General features: G+C 37.0%; 1 protein-coding gene across 5 annotated transcripts in view; it reads left to right on the top strand.

The window, feature by feature from the left end:
- Window positions 1–14615, top strand: part of CCDC148 (coiled-coil domain containing 148) — a 266526-nt gene that overhangs the window by 194082 nt on the left and 57829 nt on the right. For all 5 annotated transcript variants that reach the window (XM_027130903.1, XM_027130913.1, XM_027130922.1 and 2 more), the window contains one exon: window positions 3689–3829. In XM_027130903.1, the coding sequence (XP_026986704.1) occupies window positions 3689–3829 (141 nt within the window). The remainder of the gene's footprint in view (window positions 1–3688; window positions 3830–14615) is intronic.

The following is a 14615-nucleotide window of genomic DNA, read 5'->3' on the forward strand; positions in this document are numbered from 1 at the left end:
CAGTCTTTTATTATACAAATCTCTTTGGACATATATTTTATGGTTTATTTTGTTTTTTTACAAAAATTTTAGTATGGAAAAATGTAAAAACATACAAAATCTATCATTACTCAACTTCAACAATTATCAGCTTATCAGTCAAATACCCTTACATACTCTCCCATGCCCACTGGTTAATAGTTAGCAAATCCCCAAATATCATATCATTTCATATGTATTTCAGTATATATCTCTAAAATTAAAGACTCTTTAAAAAAAATAACCATACTATGATCGTACCTAAAAGCTTTAACAGTTTCCATAATAGTATCAACTAATTAGTCAATATTGAAATATCTCTAATTGTTTCAAAATTTTTTTACATTTGGTTTATTCAAATCGGAAACCAAATATTATCCACATATTGCATTTGGCTGATAATGTTTCTTAAATCTCTTTTAACTCATATTTTCCCTTCCTTCTTTTTTCCTTGTAATTTGTTAAATCCTTGAAAGTTTTTCAAATTTCAATTTTGCTGATTGTATTCCCATAGTGTTCTTTAATGTGTTTTTCCATTGACTGAATTTTCTGTAAACTGATAGATAGGTCTAGAGATTTGATCATATTCATTTTCATATTTTGGCAAGAATGGTTCAGGAGAATGTTGTATACTTATACCAGGATGCCAAAATGGCTGCTTGTTTCTCTGTGATGTTAAGATTATTCAGCGTTTTCAACAGTTGTCAGCCTGATCCATCCATTATAACGTTTCCTATCAGCTGTCAAAATGAAGTTTTTAGTAGCAATTGATGATCATGAACGAGGATCCATTATTTCATTATGTGTTACAATATGATATATTCTCATGCTATCATTTATTTTTATTTATTTGGTTCCACTTTAAAATGTTATTTTGGTAAATTAAATAGGTACTAATTGAGCACCTATGATGTGCTAGCACTCTGCTAGACAGTATAAGGGGAAAACAAAATATGTATATATCATGGACTCTGCTCTAAATGAAAATAGAAACATTATGCTCAAAATGATTAGAGAACAGTTATCATATGGTAAGTGAAATAAAAGAGAGATGAGTGTGGGTTGGAGAATGTTTCATCGAAAATGTGAGACACATGGTGGACCAAGAAGCACTTTATGAAATAGGGGGGAACAGAGGGCATTTCAGGTGGGGGAATAGTTTCGGTTACGCCATGAGGCTAAGGACAAGAATGGTGGTATAAGGAAAGGCACAGGAAAAAACCTACCTACAGATTATACATTAGCTAGGTTAAAGTAGGGCATTGGTTGGAAGTGAGAAAGCTAAATTATTTAGGTCATATTTGGAGAAATTGACATCACCCCATGAGCTTTCTGGTATTGTTCTAAATACATTTGGCACATAGACTTTGGATGGACTAGGAAATTACAGCAAAGTGGCTTAGGGAAATTCAGTAGTCTAGAAGCTGATTTGTTATAAATAAAAGCCCATCTGAGCTTAAGAAATATAAGATTGTTCAAGTAATAGGTAAAATGTAAAGAATTAGTCATGTTGATAGATGTACATAGTAATAAAAATGGAAACTACAGAGATACTTGTGGTTTCACAGAACAAACAAGATTGTTTGAAAGAAGAGGCAGATGCACAGGACTTGGTGTGAAGCTATGGCAAAGTTAAAGAAGTCGAGTTTAATTTTGGAAATGTTGTATTTTGGGTGCACATACATACAGCAAAGTCTTTAAGCATTTGTTAGGATGGGATTGCAGACAAAAATGCAGAGTTGCTATTGTACATTTTAGAGTCAGACCAACAGAAGTGATAGGTTAACTCATAGGAGAGGATGAGCACATCAGATAACGAACAGAGAGAGGCTGAGGTTGAGAAAGGATAGCAATAAAGTTGCGTATAGGGTAGACACAAGAAGCAGGAAGAAGAGAAGAAGGTAGTATTCATTGGTGGAGAAGCAGGGGAGAACAGTGTTATAGCCAAGGAAGGAAAGAGTTTTAAACATGAAGAGATGGTTGACAGGGTTAAGTACCAACCATGAGGTTAAGGAAAGAGGGACCGAAAACTATCCTTTAGGTATTCAGGAGAGTGATCCCTGGTAGCGCTTGATAGGACACTTGATTTTGATATAGCATGTTGCAGATGGAAGGTGGGTACAGAAAGGAATAGTTGGGAAGTAGGAGGTCAGGACAGAAGGCATAGATGATCTTATTCTAGGAACAGGGTTCAAAACAAGAAGATAAATACAGCCAAGATAAGCAGTAGATGGGGAAACCTAAGTGTGCTTGAAAATCAAGGGTCTGAATTTCCTTGGTTATTTTGATAAATAGAGCAAAATATATTTTTAGAAAATAAACTTTGAATAATGAAAGTGCAAAAAGAGCTTAACTATTTAGTCATTTTAGCTCATCATATTTCTATGATATTTTATTTATTCAATTTTCACTTTATATATTACCATAATGAGTCATGCTTATATCAAATATGTAAGGCAAAGAGGTATTAAACTGAGAATGCTAGTTTCTTCCTTTTCCAAAAAAAATTTCTGCATACCTCTCCATCTCCCTCCTCTCTGCTTCGTTAGCTACGTGTGTACATGGAACATGTGTTTGTTTTTATTTTGTTAGTTTCATTGGTTTACTGCTTACAAAGATAATACATGTTTATTGTAAAAATGTCACTTGGCATAGAAAGGCTTAAGGATAAATTTTTAAAATTCCATGAAATGCTACTATTCAGAGATAACAATTATTATTGTTTTGGTAAACCTCCTTCCAAATCTCTTTCTATGTGTAGATACATAGATGATAATTTATATTAATGAGATCATACTATAAATGTGGTTTTGCACCTGCTTTTTTGCATCTAATAATATGTTGTGGATATTTTCTATGTTGATGAATATGGAAATATAGATCCTTTTTCAATGGCAGTCATTGTATGACGATACCATAATTAACTTAAGCTATCTCTTGTTGCCAGACACTTAGACGCTTTCCAGTTTTTCTGTTTAAGCAGAACTGCAGTGAATATTCCTCATGGGTACATTTTTGTGCACTTGTCCAGTTGATTGTCTTCTTTGAATAACTTCCCCAAAGTGGGGTTGTAGGTCAAAGACTATGCATGTTTTCTCTTGTGATACGTATTTACATATTGCCCAGTGTCCTCTAGAAGTGCTGTGCCAATTATACTTCTACCAGTAACACCTGTCAGTACCCAGAAATTTCTTTTAAATGTCTTAACATTTTTTTCATCTTCATTCAGGCTCATTTTATTCACTTACAAAAATCAGGATGAAATATATCAGTAGTTCTTAAAAGTTTTAGGATATTAGGACCATTTGAAAACTGTTGACCAGAAACTGGAACTATTGTTCCAGAAAATCACAGCTGTGCAAAAACACAAAACTTTCCCATAATACTTATGAGAATTCACAGACCCTTTGAAGTCAGTTCACGGACTCTTTAGGATTTCATTCCATGAATCCAAGTGAAGAATCTCTGAATGAGGTGATTTTAAAGTTGCTTTCTCCTTTTAATACTAACACACACACACCTTGCACATACATCACACGCTCTTGTGCACACAGAATTTTAATGTGTACTTGGAAAATCTTTGACATCTGCTTGATTCAGAACCTAGTCTCCTTGTGATCTGTGAAATCACTTGAGTGTGTATAGTTATTGGAATGAATTTCTATTTCAGGTTCTTCAGTGGCAAGCCCACCAGGAAGAGGTAGCAAGACTGGAAATGGAAATTTCTGCCAGAAGGAGAGAAAAGGAAGAGGAGAAAGAGAAACAGTGGAAGAAGAAGGAATTGTTACAAAGAGAAGAGAAGAAAAAAAAAGTATTTATACTGTTGCTGTGAATGTGTGAATGAATGTTTAATTGCCTGATTGAGATTTGATTGACCTTGGTGTTTGGCATGGAATCCTCATAAGCAGTTCTTAGAAAGATTCATAAGGTTCTAGTGGAGTCTTGCTTAAATATATTTGAGCTTCAAAGACATGGAGGAGAACCCACTTTATTGACCTTCACAAGCACAAGTACATGTGATTAGAAGAGATGCTGTAGATAAAGAAAAGATAGGGTTTGTGATTGTTGTTAAATTGTGTACTAAGTAGGGACGTGGCAAAACCAGAGGTACTGGGGTACCATTTTGGTTGACTGCAGTACAGCAAATGACTATCAAAAGATGTCCTTATTGGGAAAATACATTATACTGGGGTCAGTACAATTCATAGAATACCAAAAGGCCCTTTAAAGAATTTACTTCTTGATTTATTATGTGTTAGATTGTTTGGTTTTTCATATTGATACAAATTCATCATCTACTTTTGAACGAACATTTGTTTCCCAACCTTCAAAATATTAATCAAAACACTTATTTTTTTTAATTTTTTTTTTTTGGCTGTGCCATGCAGCTTGCGGAATCTTAGTTCCCCAACCAGGGGTTGAACCCATGCCCTCTGCAGTGGAAGCGTGGAGTCCTAACCACTGGACCACCTGGGAATTCCCCAAAACACTTATTAACAGCTTTAAAATGATTTCTGACAACCTGTGGAAAGTAAAACATATTCAGAGGAGATTTTTTTAAAATATATGGGATATTTGTTTAGATATTTTGTTTTTCCACACCACAAAAGTGATAGAATTTACAGTAAAAAATATTTTTCTTTAAGATTTTATGATTTCTGTGCAAATGATTCAGAAAAGGCAATTTATGATCAACTCTATAACATAATGAAAGGAACTTCCATTAACCTGTACACCTGTATTGGCTTGATCTGCATGATATGCAAAATGTTTTCTTTTGGAGTTGCTTAAAGTGCTAAGAATGACTAATTCACAGTCCTTGATGAGTAAATTTTTGCTTTTGTGAACACAATTGATACTTTATGTGGTCAACCAGGTTTTTGAAGCTCTTGTCTAGAAGTTTTTCCTTTAAAATTAAACATGAGGGGGAAAAAAGGCACTATGGTTTTTTAGCTAGAAGTCAGATTTCTGCACTTTATACTTCAGTTGCCATTATTCTTGCTTGTTTTGTGCTCTTATATCAGCAAATTGGTGTAGAGTCAGCATGTGTAAAAAACAACACGTAGAGAAGTTATATGATTTTTGACAAAGTAAGCTGCAAAGAAGACATAATTTACAGTCTAACTTCTAAAGAAGTTGGGTGGTTTCATCAAGTCCCCATCAAGAGAGAAACTCATAAATATCAATCATGTTTCAAATAACATAGGTGAACTATACACATCTCTGTGGGAAAACTTAACAATTATTAACTATCATGAAACTACATATCCTTAGAGATTTGTCATCTACCTGGGCACCTTTCATAGCCCTTCCTCTCTATGAATTAGTATAATCATGAAAAGTACCGTATTTTTAAGCATTTGTTTGCATGTAGTGTCATTTTAAGTGCCATATAAAGAGATTTAGATACAGTTCCGCTTTCTGCGAACTTACAAAGACAGTGAAAGAATACACAAATTAGTAACTCAAATATTGAGAATTGAAGTAAGTGCATTTCATTGTTAAATTAAATTTGAGTTGGGGAATTGGCATGGTTATACAGGAATGGATAGACAGACTGCTTGCTGTTTTCTCCTCAGTCTCTTAGATTTCTGGAAATGAGAGAAAGGTGTTTTGAAAGATGAGAGAGAGACCTTTATTAGCTTGCAGATAAGCTATTGACATTTGGCTTGAAATTTGGCCTGACACCAAAACAACAACAACAAAACAAACAGTGATGGAAGGAATAATTAAGCTCTAAGCCAAATTCATGGTCAATCTCTTGAAAGCGTATGGGCCCGAGGCATATATTTTATTTTATTTATTTTCTTTTAAAAATTATTTCTTACATTTAGAAAAAAAGTTTAAAATACAGAGATTGATGTAATAAATACATTAGTACTCATCACCTAGCATTGAAACTGTTGACATTTTCATTCTGTTTCAGGTTTATTTTATTTTATAGATAAAGTTGAAGTCTTCTTTTGAGGACTTAACTCAGTACCATTTGCCTTCTTACCACACCAAAGGCAATCTCCATCATGAATTTTATTGCTATCTTTCAGGCTATCTATTGCTTTTAACATATTTTAATATGTATTTCATTTCTCTTACTTCTCTCATGAATATTACCACACTATTATTCTGCAGCATGTACTTCTCCATTTACCCTTACATTTTGAGATATAGCCATGTTAATACACAGAGAGCTAGTTTATTCTTTTAATGGCTATATAGTGTTCCACTGTAGAACTAGGATACCATTTATCCCTTCTTTTAGTGGATAACATTTAAGTTTCTTAAGTTCTGTTCTTGAAAGTGTGCTGCAGCAGCCACTTCGTACATATTGACCAGGGCATGTATGCACAGCTTTCTCTAGGGTGTACCTGGGGTGGGAATCACTATGTTGCAGGATGTGTATGTTTTCAACTTTATATAAGACTTTTTTTTTTTTACTTTATAAGACATTAAAACTATTCTTTTTGACTTTTGCCAGTATGCTAAATGGGAACAGTATCTCAATGTTTTAAATTGGATTCTCCTGGTCACTTGTGAGATTGGAAATCTCATGTTTATTGGGCAGTTTTCTTCCTCTCTGAATTGCTTATTCATGCTTCTTGTCCATTGTCTATTTTTTCTTTATTTAATCTATAGATGTTCTTTATAAATTCTGAATATTATTTCTTTTTATCAGTTACATGAGTTGCAAATATTTTCCTTCATTGGTCATTTGCCTTTAAATTTGCCTCAGTGTCTGTAGTTCCACGGAAATTTCAAATGATCAAATAATCGAAGTTCTTAAACTTTTTCTTTGTGAATTGTGCTTTCCTTTATGAACTATGACCTGGTAGTGAGAACATCTCTACAGAGAGCTTTTATGTTTGCCTCTGCTAAGGGCCCTATGCATTTTACTGGCCCAGGACCAGTTTGTATATTAACTTTGAGACTTGGGACCCATGCTGTGAGCTGGGAGTGGGTGCTGACTTAGCACTCATGCACAGCACTGGGGTTCTGCACTTGCTCCTTTTCTTCCTCTGGTCCCAAGCAGAAAGTTGGCTCCTTTGTCACTCTCCTGGGGAGTGGTCACGGTGTAGCTAGTTTCCCTTGTGTGTATGGACAAATCCTATATGATTTCTTTCTCTTCGTAGGTAGCTTGGTTCCTGCACCCATGTGCACAGGTCCCACAACTAACACTGAAGGCCTGGCCACCAGCTCCTCAGACGTATCTCAGGTCCAGTTCTCCCCAGGAGTCACTTGGGTTTGGCTCCTTCTCACTGCTTTGACTTTGAGTTCCATCTTTATTTTCAGCACTGGGACACTGGGTGTGTGTGTATAGTTGTGGTATAGTTTGTCCAAAATTTCTGTGTTTAAAGTGGGAAAAAAGATTTCTATGTCAACTCAGACATACTGACCAAAGTTCTGACTACCTTTATATATACTAAACGCAAATCTAGATTCCCTTTGTTTTAACTATTTTACGTGTTGGAGACAAATTTTAGTTCTTCAGTGCTTAATAGAAGCTTGGCAGAAAACCCCCTACAGACAGCCTCCCCCTGACTTGAGACTGGTTGCTTTATTACCTGGTGTTCTGTCTCTCCCCATCTACTGTTTCACTTGCCTGTCTCTTCTCGTAAGAGAGCAGCAATAGAGGTAGACAAACTATGCCATGCGTAGAACCCCACATTAGGATTTCTGAGGAAGAGATCAGCTTTATCCTAATTCTTCTTCCCAGTAATTTGTCTTTTAGGAAATAATATTTTCTTTTTGTGGGAATAACATAATTTGTATCCAGTGGCAAAGTTTATCCTAGTAGGTGCCCAGCTCCTTGCAAATGTACATTTATTAGATCACTTTTTTCTTTTGTGCTTTAAAACTCTAGTTGAACATAATATTCAGTTTTCATAGTTTTATCTCAAGACTCAAGGAAAGTTTTGATTCATAAGCTGTTAGGTGACAATGGTAATATTTCAGAAGCATCTCTCCACTTTGGCAATTGTCATGGTAAAATCAAGAGATGATGCCTTTCCATAAACTATCCCTAGGAGCTATTGTAAGAAACAAGACTACCATGCTAGATGAACCTCAAAATGCCTGATATGTAATATTGGTCCCAGAACCACCCTTTTACTAGGTGTGGCTCTTTGGATGGCTTGAATAACAAAAGAAATTGCTCTGCATCACAGCATTTTAGGAGGTTTTGTTGCTGCATGATGCTTGGCATTCTATGGGATCCAAGGCGAGGATATTTTCAGCCTTGCTCCCAAAATGGAGATTTTAAGCAAGGCTCACAGAAAAAGGAGACATATCCCTTCCTTGATTTATTGTGTCACAGTTCCCTCCCAATTTTCACCAACTCTGAATCCAGCATTGAAACCACTCATATTGCACAACTGAGGGGTGGGGAACATAGTCAGAAAAGTCAGAATAACTCCACCAGCCGTGTGACCTTCAGCCTTATCTCAGAGATGTTTCTGGGGAACCTCAAGTGACATTGCACCAGTAAATACCAATAGACCCAGTCTTCAGTAGAACCTTGGCACTTGGGTGCTTCCCCTTGTCCTCAGGTGACCTGGTAAACACTCAGAATTATATTCGTCTGACAGATAACCAGGGAAGAGAGGAAAGAATCTAAAACAAAAGAGGGGAGGCTATCTTAATCAGAATGCAGGCGAAAGGGGTGGAACAGTACTACTTCTCAGAAGGTTCAAGAAACTCTGTGCTTAGGAGGGAATCCAGAGTACATTCAGATCCATTCTCTCTATGTGGGGATTTATGGGTTCTTATGAGAGTAATTCATCATGATATTATGAAATCTCTTCTCCAGCGTTTATCAATCTAATAATATACTGATCTAAAGAGCCAAGAGTAGAAAAAAAGGTGGACACAGAGAATGATTAAAAAAAAATTCCCAGGTTTTAAACTCTGCTTCTTCAAGATTGTTGGGACTTAAAGGGGCCAATGGATAGCCCCGTGACAGACAGCCTTCTAAGATGGGCCCTGAGACTTTCTGCCGTCCCGGGATACATACCTGTATAATTGCCAGGACTGTAAATACCTAATTAGGTTATATTATATGGCACAGACAACGTTGAGAAAGGGAGATTATTTGGGTGGACATGACCTAGTCACATGAGCCCTTTGAAAGCAGAGAGGTGTCTCTGGCTGGTCACAGAATGGGTAGCCAGAGATTTAAAGTATAAAAGGGACTTGACCCACCATTGTTGGCTTGGAGATGGAGGAGATCACATGGCAAGAAATGTGGGTGGCCCCATAGGAGATAAGAGTGGCCCTAGCTGACAGCCAGAAAGGAAATAGGACCCAGTAACCTATAGTCCTATAATTGTAACAAACTGAATTTTGACAAAAAAAAAAAAAGGAATGAGCTTGGAAGCAAATTTTTCTCTGAAGCTTCCAGATGAGAAATCAGTTTTGGCAACACCTTGACTTTAGGCTTGTGATGTCATGAGCAGAGAGCCTAGCCATGCCTTTCTGAACCTCTGACTTATAGGATTCTGAGCTAATAAGTGAGTATTGCTTTAAATTGCTAAATTTGTGGTAGTTTGTTACACAGCAATTTAAAAAATCAATACAGATTTTGGTATCTGGACGTGAAATGCTACTATAACAAATACATAAAAATGTGGAAGTTTTTTTGGAGTTGGGAAGTGGAGAGAAGTTGGAAGAATTTTGAGGAGCATGATAGAAAAAAGACTAGAATGCCTTGAACATACCGTTAGTAGAAATATGGATAAGATGTGGCTGATAAGGGTTCAGAAGGAAGCAATGAACATATTATTGGAAACAGGAGAAAGGAGGATCTATCCTAATGGCAAGGTTCTATCTCCATCTATCCTAATGGCAAAAGACTCTAGAGTTAAGAGTTTATTTCCAACAGCATGGCATAGGGAAAAGACTGAAAGTGTGAATGTACAACCCTTTGTTATAGCCTCGAAAAGATCAAAAGGTCAGTGTATCCATTCATATAAGCAACACTTCCAAGAGATAAGGGGTGTTTCTCATAGATACTCTCAAACTAGAGAGCCTCAGAGAAGTTTAAGGGCAGTTTCTCACAGCCACATCAGCAGGAGGCCAAGAGAGAGAAGGGTTCATCTCAAAAAGACCTGTGCTTATTGGCTTTTTTCTAACAAGGTGAATCCCATAAAATCCACAAAAGCCCATTTGGTTCTTGGGGAACGAAATGCTCTGGGGAGCAGAGGGAGGGAGAAAGACTGATTGGTCTAACTGGATCCCACTTAGACTAAAATGACTTAAGATATACTGTCAGTTTATGTAATGTACCACTGGGGACCAACTGAATTGTGAACACAAACAAAAAACACTGTGGCAGCACTCAGTCATGCAGTGACATTCAGATGATCTCAAATTGGTATACAACACTTTTTTACATTTTTATAAAATGGAGAATATGGAATATAAAAACTCTCATAGACTCTTTCGACCTTAAAAACATGTCTTTGAACCTCTCTGAACGCCAGTTTGACCTCTGCTCTAAAATCCGCCCACCCAGATCTCTCACTGCAAGCATCTCTGCATAGGGACCACCTGCAGCTAGAGCTGAAGTAGCCCCATCTGGCTGAGGACCAATCTGTTGAACTACTTCCCACCTTCAGTTTTGTGGTGCTCTCAGTTACTAACTCCTAGAAATGTGATCTTGCAGTCAAAGTTTGAGCGGGTGTTTTTCTTTTAATTTTTGGTACTTTTATTTGAAAATCTGATGAAATACCCAAAATATTGGCGCCATAAAACCTAGTAGGTAAATTAACTATCAGGATATTACAATGGTCAAAAAGAAAAGATAGTTAAGGTGTATTTTATGTAGAAATGACTCCAAAATAAACTGGGGGTTCAGACTTTATCTTCTGAATATTTAACCAGTCCTCTGAATGATATTGTATGAGTAAAGAAATGAATGCGGTATGGGAGAAAAGAAAATAAATCAAGGATCATATAATTTAAAAATATTCATAATGTTCCTTATTTTGTCATTAAAATTTAGAAATGAACATTAACGTAGCTTGTTAACTGATTATGACCTTCTAATATGAGTCTAAATGTAGGGTCAGCTCTCAGTATATGAGTCAATAGGTGACAGAAAAGTAGGATGGTAATCCAAGAGGCTCACTTTTCTGGTTTCCATGTCTTTTAAAAGTGAAGATTTCCATTAGAACTTCTTTTTTAAAAGTGGAAATTATGGAATCTTCCTACTCTTTGTCAGGACACAATTTTAAGAAAAAGTCAGATGGAGGGGAAAAAATACCCTAGATGATCAAGAGACAGATGTATTTGTTTTTCTGTAAAAGATTTCCCAGTAGGCAGTTTTAAAAGTCTTAAAAATTAACTCCAGGTGTCAATTTTTGGCTGCATTTTCTGGCTAGGTCTTGATTATTCACAGTGATATGATTTAATTAACAGACACCTATACAATGCTTGCTATGTGCAAGGCACAGTTCTTTGTTCATTTAATCTTCTTAATAACCCTAAGGGGTGGGTACTAATATGATCTTCATTTTATAAATGAGGAAACAGAGACACATAGAGGGAATATAATTTCCCCAAAGTCACATAGCCATTAAGCAGTGCAATTAGGATTTGAACCCAGGAGGTCTAACTCCATCGTTCATGATTTTAAACACTGTGCTGTGCTGCCCATCACGGTGATTGCTGTTTGCTATTAATTTTGTGATTAATCAATTTTGAGAAAACTTGGTTTCAAACTGTTTGCTTTAGGGTAATTTTCATGGCTTTGATCCTGTCCTAGTGTACTCAGAACTGTTAAATTGATAGGTAATTGATAATTTAAAATCTCTTTAGTAGTCTGCTTACTAGGAGTATTTCTTTCATGTTTTACAGGTACATGCAGTCTGTCTTATTAATATTCTCTCAGGATTTCTCTCCTTGGGTTAATGAACCACTATAGCCAAACACTTTACAAGAAGCCAGACCATTATGGTTTGATCACAGTTGAAGTGTCAAGTATAAGACATGTGTTACGAGCAGGTTAAAAAAAAAAAAAACAGCTTCATTGCCTCCTTGGTGTTGCTCTTTTGTTAAGTTGACTGAAGAAAATATTAACAATTTTGATTGTGATTTTTTTTTTTTTTTACCTCTCAATATCTTATTTCACAAGAAGAAAATTTCCACAGGCTTCCAACATTGCATCTACCAACCTATCAGAATCTGTACCCACTCCTTTCCTTCCCTCCTTTTACAATGCATTAAGTATCTGTACTCCTGTCTATGGCCAGCCCCTTCACTTATGCACAGAATCCTATTCCCTCTCTCCTACGCAAGGTCATCCAAATCTCTCTCCCACCACCACTTCCCCCTTTTATTCTAGATCTTTCCTATTAACCTATAAATATACCATTCTCCCTTGTATTTAGAAACACACTCTCCCTTGACCTCATGCTTCCCCTGTTAAGAAAATCTCACTATCCTGTAGCCTCTACACACTGTCCTCGCTTCATCCCACCCATTGTCGCTTGAGCCATTTTGTCCCTCGATTCCAGCAAAGCTGTGCTTGTCAAGGTCATCAGTGATCTCCATGTTGCTAATTCCAGGGGTCTGTTCTCAGTCCTAACTTTACTTGAACTATTAAGATGGAAGTGATCACTGCCTCCTCTTTGGAAAACTTGATATTTAGCTTCTAGGAAGCCATCCTCTGTTCTTTTATCTCACTGGGTTCTCTTTCTCCATAAACTTGGATGGATCCTCCTCATCGTTCTAAGTCTTGGAGTTCCCTGGGGCCTCGGTGCTCTAAGTATGTGTACTTTCTAGGGGATCTCAACCAATCCAATGTACTTCATATGCCATTTATATGCTGACTCAAATTACCAATTAATATCTCTGGTCTAGATTTCTCTCTTGAACTGCAAACTCACACATCCCACTGCCTCAAATCTAATTTGACCCAAATGTAATCTCGTTTTTCTCTCCAAACCCACTCTTTCCCCCATATTCCTTTTCTCAATAAATGGAATCCTATTCTCCCAGTGCTCAGGCCAAAAGCCTTGATATTTTGACTCTTGTTTTCCCCCCTCACACCCTATACTCACACCCTTACCTATTGTCATGAATAGAAGGCTCTGCATTCCAAATCAGAACTATTATAAACCTCTTACTCTTCTAATTCATTTCTCTGCATCCTCCCTTTCTCTTCCCTCCCTCCCCCTCCATCGATTTCCCGCGCAACAGGCAGAGTGATGCTTTTAAAAGGTGTGTCAGATTATGTCATTCCCCGCATTACGCTCAATATCTCTTGGATCTCATATCCTGCGACTTCCCCCATCACTCCTCCTGCTCCAGCCATCACAGCCTATTTCTTCCTCCTCGAACACCCTAGCACATGTCCCCTTAGCCTTTTGCACTGGCTGTTCCTTCTGCCTGGAAGAGTCCTCCCCCAGATGTCTGTATAACTCACTCTCTCACTCTATTCAGGGTCACGCTCAAATGTCATCAGAGAGAATGTCTATCCTTGACTACCAAACTTAAAATAGCATCCTCCTTCCTTGTCACTCTGTCCATTTACCCTACTTTATTTTTTTCTTGGCATTTATCGTTCCTCTGACATATCTTTATTTATTTATTGACTGTCTTCTCTTTCTCTTCTAGAATGTAAGCCCTGTAAAAAGGGGGGATTTGTCCATTTTCTTCATTGTTTTATCTCCCGTGCCTGACACAAGGCACTCAATAAATATTGTTTGAGTGAGTGAATTTAATGTATGAGCAGAATACAACTGTACTTTGATGTTGAGATATAGAGGAAAATATGCCAAACCAGGAGGCCCTAACAAGGTGGATGACCTTGGGCAAGATATGTAGGCTCTGCAGGATTTTCCCTCCCCAATTGTAAAATGAGGTGTTTGAATTAAATGATTGCTAAAATCACCTCAGCTCTAAGAAGTCATGATTGAATGACTTTGAGGTTTGATTACTTTTCACTTTTCACTCTCCCTGACACTTCAGGCTTTGAAATACAACATCCTCAGTATATATACTCCCTTTTTAATGAATAGTGAAAAGAGAGAAATTAAACAAGATTACAGACAAATTCATTTTAGCAAAATCAACATATGACACGATCATTATGTAATACTTCAATGCCCAGACTGAAAATAGACCTTACTCCTAAAGAAGACATAACAGTTATTTTTAAATCCACCTGGAATTTCAATTAAGAGGGAGATAACTAATGTGTTTACACCAGAATACTTTCTTGGCTCATCATGCTCTAAGGACATAAGACTACATCACGGCAGAAAATAGCTATTGCCAATTCGAGTAGGCAGCTCTGCTAGGAAAAAATGCTCACATAAGTGACCAAAGTGAAATCACCTAAAAGATTCATGTTATTTACTTACACATATAGACATCACCTACTTCCAAATAATTTATAATAAAGGCACTAACAATATTGTGCTAGATATCTACCCGTTGGGGCGTATCTACTCTCCATCCTGCTCTGTGTCCCAGGGAGTTGTCCTGTAGAAGGCTCCCTTGCCCTCTGGCTTCTGATTGTGTTCAGTCAAAGTGGAACACTAGAGATGAGGATGAGGGAGGAGAGTGAGGTTGGGAGAGCTGCTCCCCCAGCTCCTGGC

This window comes from Aethalodelphis obliquidens, unplaced genomic scaffold (genome assembly GCF_003676395.1).
Source record: "Aethalodelphis obliquidens isolate GAN/ISIS:26980383/991018 unplaced genomic scaffold, ASM367639v1 scaffold2, whole genome shotgun sequence".
NCBI lineage: Eukaryota > Metazoa > Chordata > Mammalia > Artiodactyla > Delphinidae > Aethalodelphis > Aethalodelphis obliquidens.